The 17,696-nt window shown below is 40.2% G+C and overlaps 1 protein-coding gene across 1 annotated transcript in view; it reads right to left on the bottom strand.

The window, feature by feature from the left end:
- LOC124619703 (dynein axonemal heavy chain 2) overlaps positions 1-17,696 on the bottom strand; it is a 1,014,172-nt gene that overhangs the window by 807,953 nt on the left and 188,523 nt on the right. Inside the window, 1 exon segment of the mRNA XM_047146260.1 lies at positions 5,905-6,052. Within this exon segment, the coding sequence (XP_047002216.1) occupies positions 5,905-6,052 (148 nt within the window).

Here is a 17,696-nt window from a genome sequence, read left to right as displayed (position 1 = left end):
AGGGTGCTTGGGGTAACCAAGAGAATGCCCCTGCCATCATACGGAATCATACGTCAGATCATAATCCGAGGTGAAGGTCCAGTGTGTCTAGTTGGTGGACAGGTTGGCTGCAGGTACTCAACTGTCCTCCTAGTAACCAACACATGGTCATCACTGGCACTGAGGCAGAACTGGTTCTTATCTGGAAACACAACTAACCCCCACTCTGCCCTCCAATGAGCTCTCACTTAACACTACTGAGTCACAACCAGTGGAGGTTTGGATTCAGTGGAATGCACACTTCAGAGCATCTGGCTCAGAGCTGTCCTTGATATAACCAATTTGTAACAGTTCATTGTGTGACTGTGGTGTCAACCGCTGCTCGAACTGCAGTATGCACAGTGCATCACAGACGAACTGCAGTGCATCACAGTCATATGCTGAACACGATAATCCTCTCTGTCTGTAGTGCCATGTGGCTGTTCGGAGCCCAGTCTTCTTATGACGATGATCTTCCCACAACCACCACTGTCAGCAATCATATACAGTGGCTACATTCCTGCCAAGTCTTTCTGCAATACTGTGGAAGGAACATCCAGCTTCTCACAGCCCTATTACATGATCTCGTTCAAACTCGGTGAGCTGTTGATAATGTCATCTTTGTCACCTTAAAGGCATTTTTGAGCACCAGCAACTCACGAAGTAGCCAGCAAGGCATGTTATATAGCAATTGTACAAAGGCAAATTCAAGAGAAACTGATTTCAATCATGAGCAACAAATAAGTTAAGGGGATAACGTATTAGTAAGTGAGAGTAAAAATTCCAAGATCTTTGTAGTGGTATCAGTAACATGTGCTATTATTCACTCTACTCACAATTATTATTGCTCACTTTTAATGAGTCAGTGCTTTATTTACTTTAAGTACATTCTCCTAAAAGATAATTCTGTAAGACAACAGCATGAAAGAATTTAAAATAAATCAGCTGACTGTCTTTCTGAATGAACATTTCTTTCCAAGTATGAAACATGTCATCTTATCTTCTTGTTTCATTTACTTATGTATTAATTCCATTTTAGTCTTTTACCTAGCTACACTCTACTCTTATCCCTATTTTTGCAAATGGGGTACATTACTGTGTATTCCCAGAATTGTGGGTCAGGGGAGACTTACTGGACAGGTTGAGTGAAAAGACATTTTGAATTAATAATTGATAGCAAAGACAGTTCATGGATGGTCCAATCAAATCACCAAAAAAAAGTTAATACTGTAAAAATCGTGGGAATAAACAAAGCAATGAATTGATCAGGCTGGAATATCAACAATACTCACTGTAAAGATGATGTGTATTGCAGACAGGCACAGCGAAAAGACTGTACACAATGAGCTTTCAGTCAAAGCCTTCTTCAGAAACACAAACATTCACAGAAGCAAGCACAACTCACACACGCATTACTGCTCATGCACGCATGACAGCTAGCTCTGGCCAGAGTGGCCATGTGTGCATGATATGTGCTTGCTTGTGTGAATGTGTATGTGTGTATCTTGTGTGTTTCCTTTCTGAAGATGCCTTTGGCTAAATGCTCAGTGTATAACAGTCCTTTCATTGTGCCTGAGTGCAACTCAACAGGTCATCTTTATGGTGAATAGGAATCTATCTTTCCCATAATATTGTTGAGAATAAATAAATACTTCTAAAATATAAGTGTTGGGTCATAGCATAAGAATACCCTTAACAAAACATTTCACATGGTTATAAAACAATTTAAAGAAATGTTACCTCTTTTACTGGGAATGCTAGATATTAATTTCAAATTGTAGCTAAATATAAAGGGTTATTCATAAGTATGTCCAGGGTTTCAGAAAACACCTGCATGAAAATCACAAGACATAAACAAAAATGAAGCATATCAATGGAGAAAGCAACTCTGCAAGTTTGTAACACACATTACAGCCATTCGATATGGTACGATTTGTGATGTGGCAATCACCAATATGATAATCAAACTCTTGCAGTACACATCCCATCACGTCATGGTTGATATCAGCAACTGCATCAAAATGATGTCATTGATAATGATGGCTTCATTGTGATGTCATGTGTTTAGGGTGAATTACAGCATATGATGTCACAAAGGTTAAGGATGATCAAAGTGTGCTGTAGCCCTCATAGCCAGAATACTCTTATGAATAGAAATCTGTTGTGGCCTGATGACTTTTTGTGTCCTTGTTGGGGGGGGGGGGGGGGGGGCAGCACTTATAGTTGTGTATGCTGAAGTAGTGTGAAGTAGTGGAGACTTGTGGAGATTTTAAAACAATTACCATGGTCTCCGTATACTTCATCTGCAAGGGGAAGCAATATTTTTCTGGACCAAATTTTGCTCAGATAAGAGTGTCCACCATAAATGGTAATGCTAGTGCTGACAATGCTGTGAGTCTCCCAGCAGGAGAGACAAGCTCTGATTTACTGGTGGTGTCAATCCCTGTCAAATTTCTAGATTAAGCCTACTGATCAAAATTAATGATTGTGATAGTCCAATGATGAGTTTCTAGATTAAGGTTTATTTTTCTAATGAAATTTTGTAGGTTTGATTTCTCAAACGATGGTGTTTGGCGACAGCTGGTATGGGTTTGTACTGTTTTCTACAGGATGGTAACACTAGTGTGGAACAGGGTTTGATAAAGGAAATTTAAGGTGATTGGGTGAAATGTACTATAAATAGTCAAGCTTGCACTAAGTTTACCATACTTAATGGATTTAAGAGGGTATTGTGACTAATTGGTCAGTTCATGTAATGTAATTGGACATATAAAAATCTACTCACCAAGTGGTGGCAGGAGAACACACATATAAAGGAATTAAATTTGCAAACTTTTTGGAGCCAGTGGCTCCTTTTTCTGGTAGAAAAGGTTGAAGGAGAAGGAAGAGGGGTGAAGGAAAAGGCTGGTGAGGTTTACAAAATGTAGAGAGTTTGGAAAGGTCGCCCAGAATTCCAGGTCAGGGGAGACTTACTGGACAGGGTGAGCAGAAAGACATTTCTTCTTATCCAGTCTGGTAAGTCTCCCCTGACCCATCTAGTACATCTCCCCTGAGGGGGGATTTTTCCAGAGCTCTTTCTATTTCCTAATCCTCTCCAGTCCTTTTCCTTCATGCCTCTTCCTTCAGTACCAAACTTCTGACAAAAGGATCCAATGACTTCAAATGCTTGCATGTTTCCATAATTTTTACATGTTTTTTTCTCCTGCCACAGCTTAGTGAGTAGATTTTTTATCCATTCAATCACATTTTCAAAGCTTGATTATTTTTGCTGACTTATTAGAAGATAGAAACACACTTACTCATTTATATGGGATGGCATACATAATGGTACAGAATTTCTGCACAACACCTACCATTATTTAATCATGTAATAATACTCATTGGTTGAATGGCATGAAAATTATTTCAAAGATTAACATAAAAAGGCCCTCACATGTGCAAAATTTATTGTGCAATACTGATTATTGTGCAATGATTTTAACTGCCTTAGAATAGTAATGACGATTTGTGCAATATAATGAAGGAGACTGCAGAACTTTAAAAATATTGAAGCTCATTCAATATATTTTTCCAATATATTCTGCCATGTAAGGGTGATATTGTGCACGACAATTCCTGCTTAGATTTTGTTAATTGCAGACAATCAAACAACTTTTACAATAACATCATACAAATTTGAATATATCAGGAAAGATAGATGAAAAGAATCGTCTGTTGAAGTGCAGTCAGGGGAGTGGTTTGAGTATATATTTAATACTCATTTGGTGATTAGTTGACAAAAATTTGACAAATGTTTTAAAGTGCAGGGAAATAACACTGCAACTGCTTATTTGTTTGTTTCGGTAGCCTGAATTATTTACTGCAAAAATACGTAACACCACTAGCAGTCCTTTACAATAATGGTCACTATTCCTGGTTTTAGATTGCTTCCAGGTTACGGGAAGTGAAATCCAATCAGTATGTAAACAGCATTTTTTCTGTGTACATAAAGTGAAATGAAGTTCACTAATTCGCTGATAGATTCGTCATTCATTCCTAAAAAATTGTGATAGTTATCTGCCTCTGCTGCAAGCTCTCTTAGCATTTTAGTATGGGCAGGTGAAGAAGACCTTCTGAACCCTTTTCTGCACATTTCCACTTCCTATTGCTCTTCTTTTTGCAACTTTTATCAACTGCTGTTACAAGAAATGTGAAGTCTACTTCATCAAGCATTGACATGTTCACTACAAAGTCATTGTCCCAAGCATAAATACTGTGCAATAATATTGTTACTGTGCAATAATATTGTTCCATTCTTAGCCTTGCACTTTTGCACAATATATTGACATGATATTATTGTGAAATAAATACTGAGCATGTGAGAGCCCTTTAAGAAGGACATTTATTAATCACAATTCTATCAAGAACCAATACCTCACCATCCAAACCCTTTCAACCTTCTTGGCCAACAATTATGGCCAGCCTGGTTTCTTTGCAGCACATAGACAGCCCGTCTCACAAAATGTGTACTACCACCTATGAACTGTTTCATCTGCTGGTATTTTTACTTGATATTTGGCTTGAAATAGTCACTGAACCATTGCAACTAACATTTAGCGAATTGAAGGACACAAATTGCAGACATCACCCCATTATATGCTGTGTCTTCACACACCTGCCCTCAAGTGGTGTACTCAGTACGCCCAGCATGCATTGCGAATTGAAACTTGCAGAGCTTCTCTATCCAGTGATACGTCTCATTTTTCCGTACTTTTGTAGGGTATTTATGAATAACCTCAAATTTCCAGGACGATAAGGAAAGATTCTTCCATTCCATTATATAATACAACAGAAATAATGGAAGGAATAAAGGTGCCCTCTCACCAGTTAAAACAAGACTGAAATCCTTGCTAAGCTTACAAACAACAAACCTCCTGGGAGGTTACACACACACACACACACACACACACACACACACACACACACACAAGCTCATATTGTCCTTTTGCAAGGTACATTATCCCTGTGATGCAGCTCAACTGGTAGCAGTGCCAGGCCAATTTAGCTGGTTTGGACAATGTGATACAAGTGTGTGTTTTTGTTAGTTAGCTGCGGCAAAGGACATTGTCAAAAAGCTTACAAATTATTCAAATCTTGAAACTTCCTGGCAGATTAAAACTGTGTGCCCGACCGAGACTCGAACTCGGGACCTTTGCCTTTCGCGGGCAAGTGCTCTACCAACTGAGCTACCGAAGCACGACTCACGTCCGGTACTCACAGCTTCACTTCTGCCAGTACCTCGTCTCCTACCTTCCAAACTTTACAGAAGCTCTCCTGCGAACCTTGCAGAACTAGCACTCCTGAAAGAAAGGATATTGCGGAGACATGGCTTAGCCACAGCCTGGGGGATGTTTCCAGAATGAGATTTTCACTCTGCAGCGGAGTGTGCGCTGATATGAAACTTCTATTCAAATCTTGTTTATGTGACTGTCAACTGGTTAACACATAAACTAGACAATGAACAGTTATCTTTACTGCTATTGCAGTTTTCACTCCATTCAGGGCTTTCAGGTATCATACAAAATACAAAAGAAGCCATTTTTGTTATGGCACAAGCTCCTGACAAGTCCTTTTTGTGCTGGCAACAGTATTCCACAAGAATGATAACACAGTCTGTTGGACTCTAAACTATGTATTCATTGTACTAAATTAATAACGTGGAAATCTTCAAGCTAAACAAAAGAAAGCAAAGAACTTTAAATCCAACTTAGTCTCATTAAAATTGATAATCCCAACTGAGATATGGGAAATACCAAAGGAACATTTCTTCACTATCCAAGTGGTCCAAAAAAAATGCTTTCTTGATATGAAGCAGAATAGCACACACATAAATTGTATTTCTCTCACCTGCTAATGTCAGCGTCAAATGCCTCTGCTGAGCGTTTGTCATTTTCATAATGACTTATAAACAAATCTTTGTCAAGAGACCACACTGATTTATAAACATTCCAATGATTCACGTATTCATAGAGATGGTTTATATTGGTCTCGACCTCTATATTGCAGAATTATGACAAATATAATTAATGCAATGAAAATGATTGAGTAAAATTTAAATCTATGACTTACAAAACAACTGTATTATTAAATAAAAATCAGAGACAAATACCTATTTTAGTGCATTAAGTCCTGAAAGTGAGAAAAAAAATAAATAGATTCACTGCCAAGCACATAGTGTAGAATGATATTCTCTCTCTGTCTCTCTCTCTCTCTCTTTCTCTCTAGGCAATTATTAACACTTATATCACACCTCCAATTTTTCTACACAAACAATGACTGGAGAAGACAAAGCATTTTTTTTATAAATTGGTATATGTTGCAAAAATTAATAAGATGCTTAAAGTTAAATTTGTAGAAAAGTAGAGCAGCTTCATGTTTGTCTATGTAAGTGTCACACTCAAATCCTAATGATGATCACAACATAACGATCATTTGACTTTTTTTGTGTATGTGAAAAATCACACATTATATCACTATATAGTCCATGTTAAAAAAAACTGCATATTTTTCAACAATTACATCCATTTAAGGACATACTCACTTTTAATCAACCATGACTGTTTCAAAAATATGAAAAGTTTTTACAAATTCCACTACCAATCAGAAAATTTGTTGACTACTTAAATTATTTAATTAGTAACATGTTCGAGGTTAGATTTCATGATCAGGCTGCAGTGGCAGTATAAAAACATTTAACACAAGTGCACATAGATATTAAACTTTTTTTTTGTAGTCTTGGCATGAGCTGTGGTCATTCTGTGGAAAAAGAGAATGCAGTGACAGTGTATGTATGCAAGTGTTGTTTATTCTTTAGTTTTTCTTTGTTGCTATGTTGTATCAGAGACATCACTTACTCACATTTCTGTATGCTACACTTGTTTATGCTGGAAATAAATATCTTGTTGTAAGACTCAACATTTATTAGCAACTCCAATACGATCGACTCAACATTTATTAGCGACTCCAATATGATCATGCACTCGACACAATGAGACTAGTAAGAAACAACCATGCCACACAACACAACAAAGACTCAACTGCACCATCTGACAAGTTTAAGCAATTCTGTCAACTACAGCTTGTTCATAAACCCCTCGCACTGCAACATAAAGGTGTAACAGTCGCACCGCTTATTTCTTCCGTGATTTACATAGAATATGAGACTTTACCAAGGGCAGCAGCAACAACAGCAGATTAGGAGCCTGAAAGCATGGTAGTCAGCTGCACTGCAGTGAAGCAACCTCCATTCTGGCAAAAAAATCCCGTGCTTTTGTTTTCAAGGCAGAGAGCCACTTTGTTCTGGCACATGTTATAGCAGACAAGACCAAATACTGTTACATCACTGCAACACTTAATGAAGAGATGACCACTAATATGAAGAACATCCTAGATGCGACACCAGCTACAGAGTGGTATACAGCACTTAAAGGTGTATTGACCAAGCGCATGTCAGTCATAAACCAAGAGATTTAGAGAAGTCACTGCGGACAGAAGAACTAGGCAATCACTCACATTTGCAGTTGCTATGTGATCTGTCAACACTGAAAACTAATGCAGTCACTGATGATATTCTGAGAAATATTTGGTTGTCGCATAAAAGATACTCAATGTGTGCATGGGAGAATTGGATGTGCTTACACAGACAGCTGATTGCACTGTTGAGATGTATCCATCTGCTAGAGTAGAGGCTGTCGGCCCACAACCAGATAATATCACCATGGCGATATTTGTGTCACTTCAAGCACAGTTAGCAAAACTTACTACACAAGTTGCAGTTTCCAAGCAAGCACCAGCCAACCACGATGCCATTACTCAACAATGAGTTACAATTGTTAGCCATTAGTTACAAAATTATGTTGCTACCACAGATGGTTTGGTACAGCTGCAAGGAAGTGAAGTGCATCATGCTGAATGGGAAATGCAACAGGAAGTCAGTAATGATGGTGACTGACTCTCCAAATGACAGCCATCGGCTTTCTGGGACTGCACAATACATGAAACAGCCATTCTTGGTGGACACAAGAGCAGATGAGCATATTTTCATGGCCAGCCGCCAGCCTCACCATAGTCATGACGACTACCATCATTTTGCTGCCAGTAACTCCACCATGCAAATGTACAGACAGGTAATGTTAGCCTTCACCTTTTGTCTCCACAACAGATGTGAATGGTAGTTTATAGTTGGTCATGTGGTGCACCCAATACTAGGAGCGGACTTTTTATCATTTTTTGGGCTGCTCCCAGATCTTCATCACTGTCGTCTTCAGGACACGATGAGCAGACTAAGCAGCCATGATCTATTTTGTCACAGTGATTGTGCTGGGGTATGACTGATAATAGGAGATTCACAAATATTAACTTTTTAGGCAGTTTCCAGAAATTACGCAACAGTTGCTCATGCTTGCACAAGTGCAGTATAATAGAGTGCATCACATACTGACAACACCACGCATGCCAATTCATTCATTAACTACAATGTCTGAAACTCAATAGGTTCAAAGCAGCGAAACAATTGTTTACCTTCATGCTGGTGCAAGGAACCTGCTGACTATCTGGTAGCAGCTGGTCTTTGCCTCTTCATGGAGTGTCAAAGAAAAGTAATGGGTGGTGACCCTGTAGTGATTATCGTCTACTTAACAGTCGGACTATACCTGACTGATACCTCTGTCCACTTCAGAGGCAGAACATCTAGAACATTTACACCAACTTTTTAACCATCTTCACATGCACGGCTTGCTCAATCACCTGGCAAAGTCTGTCTTTGGAGCAATAGAGATGCAGTTCCTGGGCTACACAATTAACACCCACAGAATATGGCCTTCACAGGAGAGTATCAAGGCAATAGTCAATCGTTATCAGGAGAAAGAAAACTGGCATTCTACGGATCGGAGCGTGGAATGTCAGATCCCTTAATCGGGCAGGTAGGTTAGAAAATTTAAAAAGGGAAATGGATAGGTTAAAGTTAGATATAGTGGGAATTAGTGAAGTTCGGTGGCAGGAGGAGCAAGACTTTTGGTCAGGTAATTACAGGGTTATAAATACAAAATCAAATAGGGGTAATGCAGGAGTAGGTTTAATAATGAATAAAAAAATAGGAGTGCGGGTTAGCTACTACAAACAGCATAGTGAACGCATTATTATGGCCAAGATAGACACAAAGCCCATGCCTACTACAGTAGTACAAGTTTATATGCCAACTAGCTCTGCAGATGATGAAGAAATTGATGAAATGTATGACGAGATAAAAGAAATTATTCAGGTAGTGAAGGGAGACGAAAATTTAATAGTCATGGGTGACTGGAATTCGTCAGTAGGAAAAGGGAGAGAAGGAAACATAGTAGGTGAATATGGATTGGGGCTAAGAAATGAAAGAGGAAGCCGTCTGTTAGAATTTTGCACAGAGCATAACTTAATCATAGCTAACACTTGGTTCAAGAATCATAAAAGAAGGTTGTATACCTGGAAGAATCCTGGAGATACTAATAGGTATCAGATAGATTATATAATGGTAAGACAGAGATTTAGGAACCAGGTTTTAAATTGTAAGACATTTCCAGGGGCAGATGTGGATTCTGACCACAATCTATTGGTTATGAACTGCAGATTGAAACTGAAGAAACTGCAAAAAGGTGGGAATTTAAGGAGATGGGACCTGGATAAACTGAAAGAACCAGAGGTTGTAGAGAGTTTCAGGGAGAGCATAAGGGAACAATTGACAGGAATGGGGGAAAGAAATACAGTAGAAGAAGAATGGGTAGCTCTGAGGGATGAAGTAGTGAAGGCAGCAGAGGATCAAGTAGGTAAAAAGACGAGGGCTAATAGAAATCCTTGGGTAACAGAAGAAATATTGAATTTAATTGATGAAAGGAGAAAATATAAAAATGCAGTAAATGAAGCAGGCAAAAGGGAATACAAACGTCTCAAAAATGAGATCGACAGAAAGTGCAAAATGGCTAAGCAGGGATGGCTAGAGGACAAATGTAAGGATGTAGAGGATTGTCTCACTAGGGGTAAGATAGATACTGCCTACAGGAAAATTAAAGAGACCTTTGGAGAGAAGAGAACCACTTGTATGAATATCAAGAGCTCAGATGGCAACCCAGTTCTAAGCAAAGAAGGGAAGGCAGAAAGGTGGAAGGAGTATATAGAGGGTTTATACAAGGGCGATGTACTTGAGGACAGTATTATGGAAATGGAAGAGGATGTAGATGAAGATGAAATGGGAGATAAGATACTGCGTGAAGAGTTTGACAGAGCACTGAAAGACCTGAGTCGAAACAAGGCCCCGGGAGTAGACAACATTCCATTAGAACTACTGATGGCCTTGGGAGAGCCAGTCATGACAAAACTCTACCATCTGATGAGCAAGATGTATGAGACAGGCGAAATACCCACAGACTTCAAGAAGAATATAATAATTCCAATACCAAAAAAGCAGGTGTTGACAGATGTGAAAATTACCGAACTATCAGTTTAATAAGTCACAGCTGCAAAATACTAACTCGAATTCTTTACAGACGAATGGAAAAACTGGTAGAAGCGGACCTCGGGGAAGATCAGTTTGGATTCCGTAGAAATGTTGGAACACGTGAGGCAATACTAACCTTACGACTTATCTTAGAAGAAAGATTAAGAAAAGGCAAACCTACGTTTCTAGCATTTGTAGACTTAGAGAAAGCTTTTGACAACGTTAACTGGAATACTCTCTTTCAAATTCTGAAGGTGGCAGGGGTAAAATACAGGGAGCGAAAGGCTATTTACAATTTGTACAGAAACCAGATGGCAGTTATAAGAGTCGAGGGGCATGAAAGGGAAGCAGTGGTTGGGAAGGGAGTGAGACAGGGTTGTAGCCTCTCCCCGATGTTATTCAATCTGTATATTGAGCAAGCAGTAAAGGAAACAAAAGAAAAATTCGGAGTAGGTATTAAAATTCATGGAGAAGAAATAAAAACTTTGAGGTTCGCCGATGACATTGTAATTCTGTCAGAGACAGCAAAGGACTTGGAAGAGCAGTTGAACGGAATGGACAGTGTCTTGAAAGGAGGATATAAGATGAACATCAACAAAAGCAAAACGAGGATAATGGAATGTAGTCAAATTAAATCGGGTGATGCTGAGGGGATTAGATTAGGAAATGAGACACTTAAAGTGGTAAAGGAGTTTTGCTATTTAGGGAGTAAAATAACTGATGATGGTCGAAGTAGAGAGGATATAAAATGTAGACTGGCAATGGCAAGGAAATCGTTTCTGAAGAAGAGAAATTTGTTAACATCGAGTATAGATTTAAGTGTCAGGAAGTCGTTTCTGAAAGTATTTGTATGGAGTGTAGCCATGTATGGACAATAACCAGTTTGGACAAGAAGAGAATAGAAGCTTTCGAAATGTGGTGCTACAGAAGAATGCTGAAGATAAGGTGGGTAGATCACGTAACTAATGAGGAGGTATTGAACAGGATTGGGGAGAAGAGAAGTTTGTGGCACAACTTGACTAGAAGAAGGGATCGGTTGGTAGGACATGTTTTGAGGCATCAAGGGATCACAAATTTAGCATTGGAGGGCAGTGTGGAGGGTAAAAATCGTAGAGGGAGACCAAGAGATCAGTACACTAAGCAGATTCAGAAGGATGTAGGTTGCAGTAGGTACTGGGAGATGAAGAAGCTTGCACAGGATAGAGTAGCATGGAGAGCTGCATCAAACCAGTCTCAGGACTGAAGACCACAACAACAACACAGTCAATCATCCACAGCCGGCAACAAAATGTGAGTTACAATGGTTCCTGGGAATCATGAATTTTTATCGCTCCTTTGCTCGAAACCATGTCCTCTTAGCGCTTAGCAATATTATTAAACGAGTTCATACAAGAGCCACATAAATCTGGTGACAAAGTAGTGTGGACAAATGAAGCTAGCAGCTTCTGCTAAAGTGAAATCCATTATCGCAAATGTTACATATTGGAACATCCAGTTTCTCAAGCACCTTTCATGGTCGACACTTCCATGACAGCAGTGGGTGCAGTACTGCAACAATGGATGAATCAATGCTGGCAGCCGTTGAGACTCTACCAACATCATACACATCAACAGCGAAAAGAACATGCCGATCTACATTCGATATTCCTTCCAAAAGATCATGAGCTTCATGGATTATGAAGCACTCACAGAAGCACAACACCTAAATCCAGAGTTACAGGAGATTTTGGCACAACCTCCTGGTCTACAAAAGCGGCATATCCAGCTACCAACAGAAAACACATGGATACACTATGATGTATCCTCACTAAGAGTATGGCCTTCTTTCTTCCAACTAGCCATTGCTTCACTGCATCAACTGTCACACTCTCACATCCAGGGGTCCAAAACACCACCAAACTGATCAAACAAGAAACTTCCTGGCAGATTAAAACTGTGTGCCCGACCGAGACTCGAACTCGGGACCTTTGCCTTCCGCGGGCAAGTGCTCTACCAACAGAGCTACCAAAGCACGACTCATGCCCGGTACTCACAGCTTTACTTCTGCCAGTATCTCGTCTCCTACCTTCCAAACTTTACAGAAGCTCTCCTGTGAACCTAGCAGAACTAGCACTCCTGTAAGAAAGGATACTGCGGAGACATGGCTTAGCCACAGCCTGGGGGATGTTTCCAGAATGAGATTTTCACTCTGCAGTGGAGTGTGCGCTGATATGAAACTTCCTGGCAGATTAAAACTGTGTGCCCGACCGAAACTCGAACTCGGGACCAAGTTCGAGTCTCGGTCGGGCACACAGTTTTAATCTGCCAGGAAGTGTCATATCAGCGCACACTCCAGTGCAGAGTGAAAATCTCATTCTGATCAAACAAGATTTCGTGTGGCCAAGTTTAGGTGCAGAATGCAATAGTTATGATTTTCAATCCACTGCCTGCCAACACAATAAAATTACTCAACATGTCCATGTACTGCTCGGTGTATTTATGCCTTCTAATCAACAATTTGAACACATCCATCTGGATACAATAGAACTTGTACCACCACCTGAAGGGTTTACCTATTGTCTTACTGAAGTTAATTGATTTATACACTGGCCAGTGGTTTTCCCCATGGCAGATATCTCACCAAAGACAATAGTTACCATCTTTTTCCATGGGTGGATCTCCCATTTCAGGGTTCCTCTAATGTATCAGCACATATCAGAGTAGACAATTTGATTCATATCTGTACAAAGCTCTCACTGCACTACTGGACACAAAGAGGATTAGAACCACAGAGTACCACCCATCAGCAAATGGATTGGTGGAATGCCTACATCGTGAGGTGAAAATACCATTACGTTGTCACAGATAGCAGCACTGGACATAACTGGTCCTCACTGTTCTACTGTGCATCCACACATCTATAAAGGACAATTCAGGAACCACAGCAGCCAAGCTGATGTATGGAGTACAAATTCATGTATCCTGTGAATTCTTCGGCAGCACTACAAGTGATGTTACTGAAGCATCAAACTTTGTTACTAAGCTGTGGTCGAGCATACGGAAACTGTATCTGGCAGCAAGTTGAATACAACAATCTTGCCATTCATTTGTTTTTGCTGAGTTGCCAATATGCATGCAGGTTACTATTCAGCAAGATGCCGTGCATAAACCTTTACATGGACCCAACAACGTGCTCAGCTGAGGTGACAAGCAGTTTAAGTTACACTGTGGGGGACTCCCAACTACAATTTCAGACAATAGGTTAAAGCTCCTTTACTCCACTACCTCCACCAGTTTGGGCAAAGCACCTGGACAATCCAACATGGACATGTCAGCCCTATTGCCAACTCCACATCCCAGCACTGGTGCACCGCAACCACTGTCAAGCAATGATGCCGGTGACGCATCAATGATTGAAACAAAGCAAGTTGTTGCACCATTGTCATTTGCAATTCAACTGATGCTACAATTAATGGTGGAGGGGAATGCTGTAGTGACAGTGAAAAATATCATGATGCAAAGTGTTCAGAGTCTGAGATGTTGAAATGCATGTTATTCATTGTTGGCATAAATGCTAGTTTTGTTTATTCTTTGGTTTTCCATTGGTTTCTATTTTGTATCCATAACTTCATAAAATGCATCTCTTTGTATGCTGGTCTGCTGTTCATTTTCTTGTGACTATCCTCCCACAAGAACAAAAGGAGTGAGTATTTTAAAAAAATTCATACGAACAGCAGACCAACAAAGAGACATTGTCTGTTGGTAGGTTATCCTTCTTGTTCTCCACAGGATGATCACAGCACATGCCAAGTCTACACGAAGAAACTTTTATATTTTTATGCACTTGTGTTAAACACTTTTATACAGTCACAGTAGCCTGATGATGAATTCTAACCTTGAAATGTGTTGCTAATTAAACAATTTAAAAAGTCAACAAATTTTGTGATTGATAGTGGTATTTGTTGACACCTTTTCAAACACTGATTTATAGTAATGAAAAAGACAATAGCATACCAAAACAAAATAGCCATACACAATACTGCAGTGTGATAATTATTCCTTAACTTACTTTTGCACAAGAAATCAAAAATGGCAAATCCAGGATGGAATGTAACACTATTATGAAAAGGAAGGTTGCTACTCACCATAAAGCAGAGATGCTGAGTTGCAGATAGGCACAATAGAAAGACTGTCACAAATATAGCTTTCAGCCAGTAAGGCCTTCGTCAAAATTAGATGACAGGCGCACTCATACACATTCACGCAAACACAACTCACACACATGACTGCAGTCTCAGGCAATTGAGGCCACTTTGCAACTCAGCATCTTCGCTATATGGTGAGTAACAACCTTGCTTTTGTAGAAGAAAGTGTAATTTGGAGGATCCGTAAGTTCTTAACTCTCATCTAAACATTAGCTCTTCAGATTCTCCTAGTCTTGAACTTTTCTCCCTCACACTCCATTGGGCATCAACTGTGAGGAACACTTTTGAAATACAAGAAATTTAAGTTGCCCCACAATTTGAACTCCAGATTAGACTCTTATCTTCCCACAAACTACACAAAGGACAAAGATGTTTAACTTTAAGATATTAGAGGAAGAAAGCAGTACTCCATCTCTAATACAGATCATTCAAGTACGTATGAGTTTCAAATAAATATAACAAACTGACTTCCACTCAGTCAAGAATCCATAGAATTCCCCAGAAAGAGTGTCACTCATGGTTTTTCAACCTCTTTCTCAAATGTGTGTCCAACTGCGCACAGCAGATCTGCTGACTGATATTTCCCTTCCCACAGAATGCTGTTTTCAGCGGTTCCAATTTGGTCACTAAATTTTCACCATCCGACACAGTATGAACTCCATGTACCAACAGGCTGAGTATACCACGTCACTAACTGGAAGGTGTCGACTGCTTGTGGGTAGAAATGGCAGTCCACATCCATTTATGATTCCATAGTGAACAGAAGAATTTAGTGAATATAGGTATTACAGGAAATCCTCTAATTTGTTTTCATGTGTGGCCAAATTGTTTTTGTGCCCTCTGAATAATAAAAATATTGGGCAGGGGGGGGGGGGGGGGGGGGGGGATCGGCAGATTTCAGTGTTTTCACTTGTTGAATGGTACATGTGCTAAGTTGCTGACAGGCACACACACCCCAAATAGAATAAAAACTTTGCTAGGTTTTTGAAGACATTCTTCACAAGCTAAAAACAAACACACACAAGCACTTACATACTAGTACGCAATGCTGGTTATTTACATTCTGACAATTTTCCTTACTAATTTCCATGTTTCCTCTTCAGAGCAATGCATACACATAGAATTTTCATGTGAGAAGACTGCCCATGGCTATGCTGCCCTGATTCCAGCAGTCCCCATCAAAGGGAAAATACAAAATTGTTAAGGCTTTCATGGCCATTTGTTGACAAACTGCTTATTGGCTTCTGTCTCGGGTTCTTCGGCCGACGTTCATCTAATAATTTTACTGACGTTTCAGCAGCACGAGTGGCTGTCATTGTCAAAGCTTCACCCTCCATTGCCGGTGGTGAACTGAAGCCAAGCTCGCGGCCACAGACTATATGTACCTGGCGCGCCAATGTCCAAGGGCTTCTCCGCAGTCATTTCCGGTGCGGTTCTCCTCTTGCTACCTGCGACAGTCGTTTGCTGCAGTACGGGAAGCCAGGATCCGTTTACCTTAAGGCTTTCCTCTTTCTTGTTGAAACTGTTCTCGTGTTTTTGTATTTCTACAGCTTCTCTGAACAAGCACGTGTGATAGAGCAACAAAAATAAAAAGCCAGAACTTCCGTGTCGGCAAATTTTATTATGTGGTTGGTCTCACTCAGTGCGTGCTCTGCCATGGTCGATTTCTCCACCTGCCCCAACCTGCAATGTCGCTTATGCTTTTTGATCGTGGTGTTAATTGATCGTCCAGCCATTCTGACATAAACTTTTCCACATGTGCATGGTACATGGTATATTCCCAACATTGCAAGTGGGTCCCTTTTCTCCCTCGCCGATCTAAGACACTCTTTGAACTTCCTTGTCTGTTTGAAAATTGACTTAACACCATCTCTGTGCAATATATGACCGATTCTGTTCGTCACTCTGGGAATGTATGGCAGAAAGGCCATACCTGACAGGACAAATATGTGAGCCGCAGCACCTCAGACGAGAAATGCAACACCTGGAAAGTGTTCTGAGGGGCAATGGGTACTCCATAAATTATATTATAAGTGTAACAAAGCCAAGCACTCGGCGAAGTAAGGAATCAGAAAAAGAAATGTCGGATATGGCCTTTCTGCCATAGATTCCCAGAGTGACGGACAGAATCAGCCGTATATTGCGCAAACATGGTGTAAAGACGATTTTCAAACTGACAAGGAAGATCAAAGAGTGTCTTAGATCAGCGAAGGAGAAAAGGCACCTACTTGCAATGTCGGGAATATACCTTATACCATGCACATGTGGGAAAGTTTATGTCGGAATGACTGGACAAATCAATTAACTCCAGGATCAAAGAGCATAAGCAACATTGCAGGTTGGGGCAGGTGGAGAAATCAGCCGTGGCAGAGCACGCACTGAGTAAGACCAACCACATAATATAATTCACCGACAAGGAAGTTCTGACTGTAGAGAAGCACTATCACACGCGCTTGTTCAGAGAAGCTGTAGAAATACATAAACACGCGAACAGTTTCAACAAGAAAGAGGAAAGCCTTAAGGTAAACAGATCCTGGCTTCCCGTACTGCAGTGAACGACCGTTGCAGGTAGCAAGAGGAGAACCACACCGGAAATGACCACAGAGAAGCCCTCGGATGTTGGCGCACTAGGTACATACAGTCTGCGGCCACGAGCTTGGCTCCAGATCACCACCGGCAATGGAGGGTGAAGCTTTGACAATGCCAGCCACTTGTGCTGGCGAAACGTCAGTAAAATCATTACATGAACATCGGCCGGAGAACCCGAGACAGAAGCCATTGGCAATTTGTCAAAGGGAAAATACTTTAAAATAAGATTGTGCCTACATAGATAAATCATTTCATTGAAGTTCTCATCAATCAGCTGCAGCATTTGTTCCAGTGATATATTTGTTTAAAGCAATGAAGAAACCTACAGACAGACTGAACACAATATCTGGTCAGAGTAGCAATACAAGTGAGGTAATTAACTGTAGCCACTACAATAA

This window comes from Schistocerca americana, chromosome 6 (genome assembly GCF_021461395.2).
Source record: "Schistocerca americana isolate TAMUIC-IGC-003095 chromosome 6, iqSchAmer2.1, whole genome shotgun sequence".
NCBI lineage: Eukaryota > Metazoa > Arthropoda > Insecta > Orthoptera > Acrididae > Schistocerca > Schistocerca americana.
This window is presented reverse-complemented; position numbering and strand designations above follow the sequence as displayed.